This window comes from Pogona vitticeps, chromosome 2, assembly GCF_051106095.1.
Source record: "Pogona vitticeps strain Pit_001003342236 chromosome 2, PviZW2.1, whole genome shotgun sequence".
Classification (NCBI taxonomy): Eukaryota; Metazoa; Chordata; class Lepidosauria; order Squamata; family Agamidae; genus Pogona; species Pogona vitticeps.
This window is the reverse complement of record NC_135784.1, coordinates 222,911,174-222,926,515: the sequence shown is the minus strand read 5'-3', so window position 1 is coordinate 222,926,515 and position 15,342 is coordinate 222,911,174. Positions and strand designations below refer to the sequence as shown.

At 40.9% G+C, this 15,342-nt stretch overlaps 1 protein-coding gene across 16 annotated transcripts in view; it reads left to right on the top strand.

The window, feature by feature from the left end:
- CCDC171 (coiled-coil domain containing 171) overlaps positions 1-15,342 on the top strand; it is a 273,713-nt gene that overhangs the window by 37,749 nt on the left and 220,622 nt on the right. For all 16 annotated transcript variants that reach the window (XM_078384938.1, XM_020797528.3, XM_072992079.2 and 13 more), the window contains 3 exons: positions 729-821; positions 5,992-6,152; positions 9,826-9,964. In XM_078384938.1, coding sequence (XP_078241064.1) covers positions 729-821; positions 5,992-6,152; positions 9,826-9,964 — 393 coding nt within the window. The remainder of the gene's footprint in view (positions 1-728; positions 822-5,991; positions 6,153-9,825; positions 9,965-15,342) is intronic.

Below are 15,342 nucleotides of genomic sequence, written 5' to 3'. Positions count from 1 at the left end.
GCTGCAACTAATGAAAGTTGTAGATGAAAATATAAGGTTTTAGTTGGCATCTAAAGCTACAAAGACAGATTTTTTGGCTCCTTTTTTCTAAAAGGGCTTTCCATAGTTTATATATCATGATGTCAGAACTGGGAGTCCATGGAACTGTGTATTCTAGTATGAGAATAATCATTTAGTATAGTAGAATTAATTAGAATTTAAATAGAATTAGCATGGAACTTACTGTAAAAGACCTTAATCCAGACAAGAAAGGTCTTTTGTTCCTGATTGATAGTACATGATGTGGGAGAAGGTGATCTGTTAGTTATGCTGAGCATACAGTAAATCCTTTAGCATTATTTAAAATCTCACATCTAGTGTCTTTAATAAATCTAGAACCTAACCAGAAGCTGATGTAGTTGAAAAAGAATTGCCTTAATAAATTCTCTGCCCAGCTCCTATCGGGATGAGAGCAGTAGCATTCTGTGCTAGTTGAAGTGTCAAATTTTCTTCAAGAGTGATCCAGTTCAAGGCTGTTCTATAGTTATCTATGGCTGAAATCCTGCTGTGCAGTTATGCAAATGGCATAACAATTTGGTAGCAAATTGCCATAAGCTATCTCAGTGTGCAACAGATAATGCCTACAGAGATTTCTTAACTTGCGTAAATTTATGTCTAAAAGTTAAAAGGTTAGTTTTCAATGTGTGCAGTATGTCAGTTTAATCAATTGTGAACACCTTCGTTTTTAGGCAGCTACAGCACGCATAAAGAAACTGGAAGAAAACATTGAGGCAGAAAGAGCAGCCCATTTGGAATCAAAATTTAATTCTGAAATAATTCAGGTAAATAGATGACAGATGTTGTATGCAGATGATAAATGCATTCTGGGTTGAGTTTTACTTGAATGATTAGCACATGTTTAATTGTCTAAGATTTAGTACTGTATGCTACTACATAAAATTAAGTTGTTTTGGAATTAATTTACTAAAAACAATTATATTTGACTATTAGCTGATACATGCTTTGTGTAACAAGTTGATTAGCAATATGCAATAACCATGATACACAACACTGTAGTGAAAGCCCACTGATTGATATACATACTTGCATGCCTCCAGTTTCCATCCTGAGCACATCACAAAAATCTGTTGTTTACAGCCAACCCATTAGATACAATCGCAACTCCTCAGACCCACTAGACAGAGACTCCAAACTCAAGGATCTACAAAATTATTTTCTCGGCTTATAATACCCATCCAGTATGGTTAATAAACAAATTAATTGGGCACAATGAATACCCAGAGGCTACAGATCCAGAAGAGAAAACAATCAAACACAACTGGTTGTCCCCACAACTGAGACCACTGACACACATCATAAATCATCAGCCCACCCTTGGCAAGAATATTTTGCTCTTGTTAGCTTTTGGTGGCAGGCCTATACTTACAGACACCTCCCCACCCACCCCAATCTCAAACAACTATTGGCACACAGCAAACAACAAAACACTGATAAGAGAGACAGGGACTGAAACCTGCTACAAAGTCACATTTCTGGAAGAAGAAAAAATCCACTACAAAACAAGGCTCCAAAGAGGAACAGCTGAGATAAGGTATACAGTATATGGATGATGAAGATCTATTTAAAAGAACCAAATATTAATTAAGGGTTCTTATGTCATTACCAAGTGTGAAACATTGATTCACACAGTTTACTACTTGTATCAACTTATACTGTTGTTATTCACAGCCTGATAACTTATTCTTTTCCTGACATACCATTGTCACTTTGTACGTTATATGTATCCCACCTGGTCATGGGGCAATCCATAAATATGACAACTAGATAGTCTCACTCTTAGGTCTGAAACAGTGGACTCGATCCATGAAAGCTCATGTTAAAACATAGCAGTTATTCTTTGAAATGCCAGAACATTTTTGTCTCTTTTGCGCCCTTGTCTGATAAATAAGTACTGTAATAAGATACAGTTGCAAAAATAAAGGGCATTAAAATTCATCAGCACAATAAGTGTCATTGAAATGGATATGGTGGTTTTCTGCTTGAAAAGTATAGCAGGGCTGCCTTACCATGCTGTGCCCTGAAGTGGATCATGGTACAGGCACAGTGTCACAGGCTGCCATGTTGCAATTGCTGTTAATGCTTCATGTGCAATCCTTCCGGTGGGATTTAGCTGTCACAACAGGTTTCTGGACTGTGTATTCTTTCCCTGCCTTCCCCTCAGTATTCTGTCATGGATTCCCTGTGATCTTTCCTTGCTATAGCTGACTGGTTTCCTGTAATGTCCACACTGTCAGTAAGCGTGTTAGCACTAGCCAGGATTGCTCCAAATTCAAGACCTGTAAGCAGGTTCAAACCAGGGTCTCAAGTCCTGGGTCAAGAGTGAAATGTATAAGTGTTAGCCATGGTAAATGACTGCAGAGGCTGGAGAGGGAACCATGATTAAGAAGAAGAAGAATTTATACTAGTAGAAGATGTGAGGGTTTTTCTGACAAGAAGGGTTTTTTAGGTCCTCTGTGCAAGGATAGATTAGACTCCACAGGCTCTTTCCAACATTCAACATTTATTTCCAGTACTTCAAAAAAACTCTGAACATCGACTTTAACACTCAACAACTCTTTCGAACGTACAGGATTGATAAAAAGGGTTCTTTTTGTCAGCCTCTTCCCAGGAAACCATTAGTTTCTCCCATCTATGGGTCCACTGATTCTCCATCCAGATCCATTCCCATCCTGGGGGCAGGATCCTTCTTTCCTTCGGCGGCTCCAGTTTCTGCCTTCCCTTCTCTCTCTCTCTCTCCCTCCCTCCCTCTCCCTCCCCCCCCTCCTATTTCTATCCCTCTCCTCTCTATGCTTGATCCACCTCTTCCACCAGTCACTGTCTCCTTTTTTCCCACCTCTTCTAACTGTCTGGCTCCCTTTTCTTCCCCTTGGTTTTCCTCCTCCACTTCTCTAGATGCCTCTTGTTTTTCTTGTTTTTCTTCAGCTCTCACCTTTGCCATTTCCTTCTGGGTTCTTTTGCCCAAGGGAATGGAAAGCGCTCTGGTGGAGATGCTATCAGATCTGCCCCAGGGCTCACAGAAAAGCTGTTGGGAAAACTATGTGTAAAAGAGTAATTGTACAGTGATTTTCCCTTTCTGATTTGCCCTTTATCATATGACTGAGTACATGACTGGGTGTGCAGTTATTTCCCTGACCCTATAAAACAGAGAGGCATAACAGCCAGCCAGTAGCATAGATAAGCTCACTTGCGTGATTGCCTACTTACACTGTGTGAATCCAGGGGGTTCTTGACATTGAACGGGGTGAAAGCTGGGAGGAGGTACAAATGTCTGTGTGACATAACTTATTGATACTGTGAAGTTATATCTGTGTGTCAGCATTAATTACTACTAATTTGTAATTAGTGTTTTCTTCTGGTCTATCCACAGCCAAAGAATTGGAAACACTACATGTATTTTGGTCTTGTTTATACAGTAGGACCGCAGTATCCACGGGGGATTGTTTCCAACACACACACCCCAGTTGCTGCAAAACACAGAAGGATTGACCCGCTGTACAGCAGGGCACTCGTATCCATGGGATCAGTATCTTCTGATTTACTTATCCATGGTCTGAAAATGCTTAAAATATTAAAAGAAAAATCCTAAAAAATCTGTTTCTAAAGGTGAAGTTACCAGAATTGGCCACTAGAGGTAGGCCACTAGGATGAGCTGGAGACCATGTCATGTATAGCATTTGAAATCATGTTTGCTATAACCTGCATTTTTCTGTATCTGTGATGGTGGGGCGTTGGAACTGATCCCTGTTACAGTAGGACCCCCATATCCATCAGGGTTTGGTTCAAAGCCCCCCCCCCATGAATGCTGAAAAGCCCAGATTATAGCAAACATCTTCCTCCCCAAACCAGATACCCTCTCCGCCCTTGCCAAGTATCCAGAATATATAGGGACAAAGCCTCCCCCACCTTCCCTCCAATGCACACAAACCCAACAGTTACCTGAAGGGAGGGCAGAGCACGGAGGGCCGACGTCACTGCCTTAACCTTTGAACCTTTGAACTGCAGAGCTGGAAGGGGCACTATGGATCATCGAGTCTAGTCCCTCTCAAGGAGGCACAATAAGGAATTGAACTCTCAACTTCTGGCTCCACAGCCAGATGCCTAAGTCACCGAGTTACCCAGCAGTTATTTTGGGAGAGCTGCTTATCTGCATGATGAGCTGTTTGCTGGTGTGCTCTCAGGCATCAATGCAAAGCAAGCTGGCTGGAGATGCCCCTGTCCTGCTTCCCGCCTAATGCTTTTTTTTTTAACCTCCAGGTAAACTGGCAGGCAGGAGGAGTCTCCATCGCCGCCTGCGGGGAGAAAGCTTGCAAGAAGAGAGGACTTAAGCGAACAGAGACCATGCTAAGTATTCTTCATAGCATGGTCTCTCTGTCTTCCTCTAGTGGCCAGTTCTGGTAAAACATGTGGATTTTTTCTGCATTTTTTTCTTTCAATACTTCTAATATTTAATTTAATATTTGCAGATTTTGGATAAGTGCCTCAGCGAATACTAATCCCATGGATAAGAAGGTCCTACTGTATATTACATTCCTCTAGTGGCCAGCTCTGGAAAATACATTCTGGAAATGCATATAAATACAGTGGTGCCTTGACTTACAAACGTCCCGAGATACGACCGTTTCGAGTTACGACCAGCTCTGGCTGCAAAATTTTGCTTCTACTTGGGACTGGAGCTTCGAGTTACAACCAGAAAAAGGCAGGGGGGAAAGGCAGGGAATTTAAATTGCTAACCGTTGGTGGTGAAGAGGCTGCTTTTTTGTAGCTCTTTCACCCCAGCAGTTAGAGAGTGTGCGATCGGAGGAGGGTTCAGACTTCCTGGTAAGGTGCTACTTTCTACTTTTTAAAAACACTTCTGGGTGGATTTTGCAGCGTGGTTTTGGGCTGGGTGGTGGGATTATGTTTCTATGCTGTGGTGGGTCTTGCAGGGTTTGTTTGTTTTTTGGAGGGTTTCCCCCATTTCCCATGGGTCTTGCAGGGTTTGTTTGCTTTTTGCTTTGTTCTTTTTATGTATGTATGTATGTATGTATTTATTTATTTATTTGCATTTCCAATGGGTCTTGTGTGGTTTGTTTGCTTTCTGCTTTGTTTTTTTTTATATTTTTTTGCATTTCTGAAGGGTCTTGCATGGTTTCTTTTCTTTTCTTTTTCCCTTCAGCCAGAATGGATTAATCGCATTTCCGATGGGTCTTGCAGTGTTTTTTTGTTTTGTTTTGTTTTTTGTTTGTGATTTTTTTTCTTCAGCCGGAATGGATTAGTTGGATTTCAGTACATTCCTATGGGAAATAGTGCTTTGACTTACGACCATTTCGAGTTACGACTGGAGTACCGAAACTAATTAAGTTCATAAGTCGAGGCACCACTGTAGGTATTTCTTGGCTTTTTTTAATTTAGTATTTTCAGCCAGCGGATAAGTAAATCAACAGATACTGATTCCGCAGATAAGGGGCCCTACTGTATATTGCACAGTCTCTGTCTAGATGGGCGAGCCTCCTGCAGCCTTTGAAGTTTGTGGTCCTAACAATCTGTAGGAGCAAAGATATGTGCGCCTCCCTCATGTCCTTTGTCCTTGGTTGAGCACATCCACTCCCTAGTCCACAAGTCTTGCAGGACATTTAGGATCACCTCCACTGAGCCACAGAATGCCAGCAGCAACTTGCCTCACACCTCAGCCCATGACTCTAGCTCATCCTTGTCTTTCTTTGTTCCCTGCTCCCTTCCTACTCTTATCCTTTGCTCCACGCTCTCTGTCCCACCTGCACCTTCCTCTTGCTCCAGGTGTTTATCTTCCCTGTTTTTGCCCAGATGTTCCTTTTCCTTGCCCTTGACAGGCGTGTACTTTTCCCGGAGACACAAAGACAAGTCGGACAGCCTGCCAGTGATGCTGAGAGCAGTCCCTCACAAGACTGATCACTGACTTCTTCTCATTTTCAGCTAAGGATTCGAGATCTTGAAGGAGCTCTGCAAGTGGAGAAGGCCAGCCAAGCAGAAGCATTTTCTGATATGGAAATGATCAAAGCCAAATTTAAAGAGGTAGAAAATGCCTATGAGAGAGAAAAGCATAATGCTCATGAGACCTTAGAGAAACTCACAATGTAAGCTATTTCCTTCATAATTCAGAATTTGCATTTCTTTGGCTATTTGAGAATGAAATAATCACACACCCTGAATATTATGTACCCAAAGCTGAATGTTTACACAGATTTAGCAGTTTATTTATTTATTTATTTATTTATTTATTGGACTTATATACCGCCCCATAGCGCTACAAGCACTCTCCGGGCAGTTTACAATTTTTAATTATACAGGCTACACATTGCCCCCCCAGCAAGCTGGGTACTCATTTTACTGACCTCGGAAGGATGGAAGGCTGAGTCAACCTTGAGCCGGCTACCTGGGATTTGAACCCCAGGTCGTGAGCACAGTTTTAGCTGCAGTACAGCGGTTTAACCACTGCGCCAACATACTCTGTAAATAAGCTTTTAAGCCCCCCCCCCCATTCAAAGAATAGATCAATATGAGAATTCATCAGTGTGTGTTTATTTCCTCAGAAGGTTAGAGTGCAATCCTTTAGGCAATTTCTTGGATTTAAGACCCATTGAATCCAATAGCACTTATTTTTGAATGTCAAGTTCTGCTGTTTAATCTGTGATTGGAAGATACTTGGATATAAATTACATTTTATCACTTCATTCATTCATTCATTCATTCATTCATTCATTCATTCATTCATTCATTCATTCATTCATTCATTTTACTTATATGCCGCCCACACTACCCAAAGGTCTCTGGGTGGCTTACAACAATTAAAATACAGTAAAAAAGAAAAAATAATTAAAATACTATTTAAAATATATACTCTAAAATTGCCATCAGGACTCACAGTTGATATTATTTCAATTAAAAGCCTTCTGGAACAGGAAGGTTTTGACCTGGTGCCAAAATGTCATCAGCATTGGTGCCAGATGAATCTCAATTGGGGTGGCATTCCATAGTCTGGGGGCAGCTGCCGAAAAGGCCCTTTGTCTACAAGCCATCCCTCTTACCTCCTTGAGGGACGGCTCTTTCAAAAGTGCTCCCTGGCTAGATCTTAACTGCTGGGTAGGTTCATATGGAAAGTTCACTTGGGAACTATTTGATTTTTTTTTTTAAATAACCCTTCCCCTCTTGAAATCCTAAACCCCCTTCTTTGGGGATAAAATGCACTGAACTCAGTGAAACAGGCTACTGAATAGATATGTTTAGTAATGTACATTGCTTATGGTTATGTGATAGAGTTCAACAAGTATCCCCTGATGGGCCTGCGAGCAAACACGGGGCCCGAAAGCACACGTGAAAGCCTGGACAGAGAGTAATCAGGAGTTTGCACACGCTAAAATAGGCTGAGGGAATCCTGGAGCTCAGCTAGCCGTGCTACAACGCTCCTTCTTACAAGTCTGCCCACATAGGAACACCCTTGTACTCTCAGATATTACTGTAAGTAAAACATGTGGGCTTTGTAGTCCTTAGACTTAACTTGCACCACAGGCAGGACTCCTTAAGTATGCTAGGCTGAGGCAGCACTCTCAGATGACCCTAAGACAAGTGTTACTGTTCAGGAAACCAATTGACTTTTATAATCATTATTTTATTTAAAAAAATAAGCATGTTTCTAGGTATCAAAACAAACTAAGCCAAGGCAAGTAAATAAGCATTGTGTTAGTTATTTACAATTCTGTGGTGAGGCAAAGAAAACATGAAAAACAGAAAAGTGTCCAAAAACCTTACAAAAAGCCATTAGAAAGAATAAAAACAGTTCCAGTCAATTAATTCATCAGGGAAAATAAAATAGTCCAAACATGTTAGAAAAAGGCTATAGTCCTCAGTGTTCATGTAGAATAAAAATACTGTTTCAAAAAGAAAAATCCAGTAAAAGCCCCATTGTCCTTAGAAAAGAAAAATCCAGTAAATGTCCCATTGTCCTTAGAAAATTACAACAGCATAGTCCATATGAAGTATTCCAAAAGTAAAAACCCATAGAGAAATAATTCATAGTCTTTAGGAAAAGGTCCATAGGTCCAAGGGTAATCCAGTATAGTATAAGGATCAGTCCATGTAAAGATTGGTCACGATAAACTTCAGGTTTGGTCATGAAAGACATTAGAATGAGTCACGAATGACTGAAGAGTCGGTCTTGAAAGACAATGTCCATAGGCAAAAAGTTCCTTTTTCAAGAGTAACTGGCAAGGGCTTATCGCACCTTCCCACGATATCATCCAATCAGAGTTTGTTACTAGGCAAACAGTCCTGTTGCACCACATGACTTCTTTCCCATACACACCAGATGTTATTTGGGTACTGTGGTTTAGCAAAGAGTCACAACAATACCCATCTATCTTATCTCACAGAGTCCTTTCTCAGGCTCTCAGAATAACATTCTCTCTGCTCGCCTAGAAAACAACCTGTCAGCATAGCATAGATACTTTATACAAAGAAACAAGATGGAACCTCTCTTGCTCATTTCTTAATTACAAACCCCATATTCCTTACAAGATTTTAATTCAAAAACCCATTTCATCACAGGGCCATCTTCAGAAAACAGCGCTTTTAGAAATACTATTGGAAGAAGTACAAACATTACTACAAAAGGATGCTAGACCAGTAAACCAGTATGCAATTTATGAATGGTTCAAGGAGTGTGCATCCTGATGTTAAACTTCTACCAACACAATAGCCTTTGCATATGTTTCAGTTAATGTGTTTGAACTAATGACAGCATGAGATCTTTCTTTACTGACTCTTAAGACAGTGTTCTTCATAGTCATAACTTCTGAGAGGAGAGCTAATGAACTTTGCACTGTGTAACACAATCCATAACTCCAGTTTCACAAAGACAAGGTCATGTGTCATCCAAAGTTTGTGTCAAAATTTTATATGATACAGCTGTTGGTATTGCCAGTGCTATATCCCTCACCCCAAACACCTCTGAAAAGATCCTTTCTTTAGATGTTTGCAGGTCTCTGACTTTCTGTCTTTCAAGGACTAAAAATTTTAGAAAGATAACTAAACATAAAGGTCAGCCTGTGTCATCTCAACACTTACTGAAGTGAGTCATCACAGATATTAAATTGGTTTATGACATACCAAAAGTACCATTACCCGTGTCCCTGAGAAATCATTCCATGAGGGCAGTGGCTACATCAACAGCCTTTCTGAGAGGTGTAGGACTTCAAGTTGTTTGTAAAGCTGTAACATGATCTCAGCCAATTAACCCTGCAAAACACTATAAGCTTCCTGTCCGTGGCCAGTGAGATGCTTCCTTCAGCCATGCCGTCCTGTCCTCTGTTCTGACATGTCAGCCCAATAGCCAGAGACCACAAAGAAGGAGGACTGGTTACTTACCTATAGCTTTAGTTCTTTGAGTAGTCATCTGTGAATTCACACAACCATATGCACAATGGTTAGTTGTTAGGCAGCAGACAAAATCATCAAATTTGCCATCTACAGATTCTGTACTCTACCCAGATGTTGTTTTTTGGTTTTGTTTAGCAAGTTTAAGTAACTTCACTCCACCTAATTCAAGAAGCTCTCTCATTTTGTGGAAATGTATGGGTTATTTGAATAGTGATATACAAAACTCTTGTTGACTAACCTATCTGTTATGCCACAGATGCAGTTATTTATGACTGTGCTATATAGGTGTTGTAAAAATATAATTTGTACAATATCTGCCCATCTAAAATGCTAGCAGTTCAAAATAGTTCTGAAAACTTTGTTCCATCTTTTCAGGCTAGAAAGGGAGTATCTCTCTGTAAACAAACAGCTAAATGAAGAGCTAGAAGAGAAGAAGAAAGTAATTACAGACTTTTCAGAGAGACTCCAGGATAATGAAAAAAGTTACAAAGAATTACAAGACGAACTTTTCCTGGTAAGAGAGATGCCCTGAGGCATTTATTTTATTGGTCCAGAATATGATATATGTGTTGCTATGTTAAAAAAACAACAGCAGCAGCTATCTGTCTTTAAAGTAAGCAATTAAAAGCTTCTCGTACTATCCTTGTTTTTCCTTTAAAACCTGTTACTCTTTGTATAGTGTGTAGACGGGTAACCAAGATCATTCTTCTGATCAGTGAGCTTTATCGGTGACTGTGTCCCAAATATGGTATATACTTCATCTTGTGAATGCAATCATATGGTCATGCATGGAGGTTGATGTTCAGTGAATATGGCAGCTAGGGGCCAATAAAATTCATGTTGTATCTACATGGAAGGGCAGAATGATGGATTATTTTTGTCCTTAGGTGTAGTGATTATAGAGTTATTAGCTGCTTTCCTTTTTGCGTCACCAGGCTATATGTTTTATTAGGGGGACATCTGAAACCTCGACATCTGAAACACTCTAGCCGCCTAGAGTGGTCCTCACCGACCAGACAGGCAGAGTATAAATTAAATAAATAAATATGTTTCAAATGCTTGCAAAGTTGCTGCCTGGAATAATTGTAAATTATGTAATAAATGATGATACTGTGCCCTGTCCAGCACAGGTGTAAAATAAGTACAGTGGTGCCTCGACTTACAACTGTCCCTACTTACGACCATTTCGAGTTATAACCAGCTCCAGCTGCAAAATTTTGCTTCGACTTGCATCTGGAGCTTCCAGTTGCGACAGAAAAAAGGCAGGGGAAAATGGTGGGGAATTCAAATTTCTAACTGTAGGTGGCGACGAGTCTGCTTCTTTGTAGCTCTTTTGCCCCAGCAGTTAGAGAGTGTGCACTCAGAGGAGGCTGCCTGGTCAGGTAAAGTGCTGTTTTGTGCTTTTAAAAAACTGTTGCAGCATGGTTTTGGACTGGGGGGTATGTTTCTGTGCTGTGTTGTTGTTTTGTTTTTTGGTGATTTTTTTTGAAGCCCCAGAGCGCCTTCGGGGCTTGCTTTGCTGTTTATTTTTGGTTTGGTTTTTTTTTAAGCCTCAGAGACGGAGCTTTCTGTGTGCTTTATTTTTGGGCTTGTTTGTTTTTTAAAGCCCCAGCGATGGAGTTTGCTTTGCTGTTTATTATTTTTTAAAAGCCCCAGTGATGGAGCTTGCTGTGTGCTTTATTTTCGGTGGTTTGTTTTGTTTTTAAAGCCTAAGCAGTGGAGCTTGCTGTGTGTTTTATTTTTTATTTTTTAAAAGCCCCAGCGACGGAGCTTGCTTTGCTGTATATTTTTGGTTTGTTCAATTTTTTTTAAAGCCCCAATGCCTTCCGACCGGGCTTGCTGTGTGCTTTATTTATTTATTTATTTATTTATTTTGGTTATTATTATTATTTTTGAATGGATTAATCGCATTCCAATGAATTCCTATGGGAATTGGTGCTTCGACTTACAACCATTTCGAGTTACGTCCATCTTCTGGAACGGATTATGGTCGTAAGTCCAGGCACCACTGTACTGTATTTTTCCATGTATAAGACGATACTTTTGTCTAAAATCTTTAGACTAAAAATTGAGGGCTGTCTTATACACGGAAGTAAGCTGAGGAGAGAACAAAATGGCACATACCTTACCTCTGCAAACAGACTGCCTCCAGTTATAAGGGTTAGCTTCCTACAGTCAGGAGACTTAGCTTCTTCCAATCACGAGCCTTATGTAACTGATGTCAGCTGATGCTGTACAAACCAATTGGAACACACCTGTTCCAATTGGAACAGATTCAACAGGAACTCCTAATGTCCGAGTGTTCTGAGCCCAGAGGCTCAATACTCAAAGCTAAGTTTTCTTAATTTTGGGTTAGAAAAGTGGGGAGGGGCATCTTATGCACAGGGGTATTTTATAGATGGAAAAATACGGTATTTAGCTTTTCTGTCATGATTGACAGAATCTTTATAGCCGTAAATGTGTTTCTCATGAGTGGGAGAGTACTTTGGCTTTCATACCCTGCTGTGGGCTTCTCTTTGGCACCTGATTGACCACTGTGAGAACAGGGTGCCGAATTAGATAGACCCTTGACCGGAGACCGTGTGCCTATTCTTAAGCATAATTTTGTATCATAAACAAAAAGCTACTTTATTTAAATTGACTGGAAGTACTGCATAAGAAAGAAATGGCCAGTTATGATTAGACTTTCCAATATATATTACATTTTTGTAGTACATTAATTCTACATTGGTGAAATCTCTTAAGATTTTCCCCCTAAGAAAACTGTTTTTATTTTTGGCTTGCTCAAAGGACTTTTTAGAGAATGCTTCATTTCTGGTTAGAGTTGTCTGCTCAAAGAACCTTTTGTGGATTAAAACATATTATGTGTTCTCTTGCTATTTTATCTGCCCAAACTGGTATTAAACCTACCTGTGATCTCATTTGCTGACCATAATTTTTATACTCTCAAAGGGATAGTTACTTCTTTGCTTCTTCATTAGACTATCAAGTGTGAACGAAATTTAAATTCACATACTATTAAGACCAGTGGGGGACCATTACAATTATCTAGTCTGACCTCATATGCACACAGGTTATAGAATTCATCCAGGTTGGATTAAAGTGTATCTGAAAGATAAAACTCTTATTTCAATATAGAAACTCCATGTAGCATTGAACTGACTGTCTTGTTTGGTAAGTGGTTCATTCTTTGTAATTGCTTACTAAGAGTGGGAAGAAGTTGGCTTCAGTGTATTAGAATTCATTCCACACTTCATTCCTTTAGTGATAAAGGCTTTGTTGTTGTTGTTGTTTAGTCATTAAGTTGTGTCCGACTCTTCGTGACCCCATGGATCAGAGCACGCCAGGCCCTCCTGTCTTCCACTGCCTCCCAGAGTTTGGTCAAATTCATGTTAAGGGCTAATATAGATAAAATATGACACAATCATGGCTAAGGGGGTGAGCTGGACCATGGAACAAAGTACTTTCTCTGCTTCCCAGTGGAATTTTTTTTTGATAGTATTAATCATGCTTAAAGGTCACGTTCTTCTTCATGGCCTCTGAATCCACACTAATGGGTTTAGTCTGCGCATGCTCAGAGGCCTCATAATGTTCTGGAGCTAAAAAAATCGCTAGGACTGCCTCCCGTGTAGCCCACGTGGTCCGCCCCGTCCTAGCGGTTACCATAGTTCCATTTCTTCCACCCCAGTGATGGCCTTCGGTACCGCAGGTCGCAAGAGACACCGAGAACACCATGATCCTCCCCTACCGACTAAACGTAAAAGAGATGCTCAGCCGGTACTGACTCCTTCTATGAAGCCAAAGCTATCGAAATCTACAGACAACTGTACCGAATCTACAGCCTGCTCATCTAGGAAGCTGGGCACCCTCCATGGTATCGGCGCTACTGGTACCAAGCCCGATACCAAACACAAAACGAAATCGTCTACAACTGTTTCGGATATACCTAGGAAGCCCGCCAAGCACCGAAGGCTCCAGTCTCCATCCAATGTGTCATCCTCTTCGGTATCGGAAACATCTGAATCTGATTCCTCGGACTCTATCCCGCCCCAAGAATCTCCACCCCATATGAACATTCCTGACTCCGATATTGGTGATGGTAGTTCTCCCCAGCGGCCGATTTTGCATCCTATTCTAATTTGATTCAAATGATTGTCAAGGCTCTAAACCTGTCAGTCCAACAACCACCACAGGCAGAGACAGATAAGGTCTACAAGGACATTGATGAGGAAATGACACCCCCTCTACACCTAGCCTTTATTCCTTCTTTGTTTCGAATACTCAAGCAAACGTGGAATAAACCCTTCTCGGTACCTCAGATGTCACGTCAGATAGAGAACCTTTACAAAACACATGGTACCGAGACAGATTTCCTGACTAAACATCCTACCCCTAACTCTGTTGTGGACGTTTCACAGGCGCGGTCCCGTACTAGATCCAACTCCGCTTCAAATAACAAAGAGGGTAGGAAGTTGGATATCCTTGGGTGCAAAGCTTACTCCCTTGTGTCGTTTACCCTCGGGGTTGCAAACTACGTCATGGCAATGGGGGCATACCATAAACACCTATGGAACTTTGCGCTTCCATTGCTGCTTGCAGAACCTAAACCCAGGGGATTGTCTCTCCATCAAGAGGCAATGGCGCTTGCACAACGAGAATGGATTACAGCAAGACATTATTGAAGCGACGTTGAAAACCTTAATGACAGGGGTAGCCATGAGGAATCATGCATGGCTACGCTGAGCTAATATTAATGAGAACTCAAAGATGAGAATTGAAGACTTACCCTTTGATGATACAGGTCTCTTTGACTCCAAAACTGACAAAATGCTGGAAACTTTTCAAAAAATGAAAAAGACAGCACAGTCTTAAAACATGCAACCTTACTACAAGCAACAAAGATATACAGTGGTGCCTCGCTAGACGATGATAATCCATTCCACTGAAATCGCTGTTTAGCGAAATCATTGTCTAGCAAAAAGCATTTCCCCATTGGAATGCATTGAAACCTGTTTAATGCATTCCAATGGGGAAGAATCATCGTTGTCTAGCAAAGATCGGCCATAGGAAAACCGCTTTGCGAACCGCCGATCAGCTGTTTAAATCGCTGCCTTGCGAAGCTTAGGTCCCGAAAACACCTGTTTTGCAAGTGCAGAAGGAGCTGTCAAAATCGTTGTCTAGTGAAAATCGGTTGTGAAGCAGGGACCAAACATTGTCCAGTGAAATTCCCCCATAGGTATCACTGTTTTGTGAATCACTATAGCGATCGCAAAAAGTCAATGTCTAGCGAAAAAACTGTCATCCGGGGTAACTGTCTAGTGAGACACCACTGTACATGGAAGCGTCAATACCCACATCAATCCTACAATCCTTATCTATCTAAACAGAGACATTACTCACAACAGCCTACTCCATACCAACCTCGTCAACAGGAACAGCGCCAGCGTTCTTGCCAGTCCTTTAGGAAACCTGAAAGAAAATCCAAACAGAACCTTTGACTGCGTCCCTCCTCTATGTCCTCACTCATCTTTCGTTTCCGCCACTCGTCTAGCACCATTCCTACACAATTGGTTTTACATTACTACAGATGCTTGGTGCTTTCCATTATTGCCCATGGTTATGCTATAGAATTCATGGACATCCCTCCACCTCATGTCATCTACACGTCCCCGTCCACCGCCCTCAAAAAGAAATAAAGCTCTTATTACAAAAATCCACCATATCGCCAGTCACTCCAGATTCATCCAATCCTGGTTTCTTCTCAAGATATTTTCTCGTGCCAAAAAATGACAATTCCTTCTGCCCTATTCTAGACCTAAGGGACTTAAATTTCTTCATCCTTTACCGCTGTTTCCACATGGTCATTCTAGAGCTCATTCTTCCACTAATATA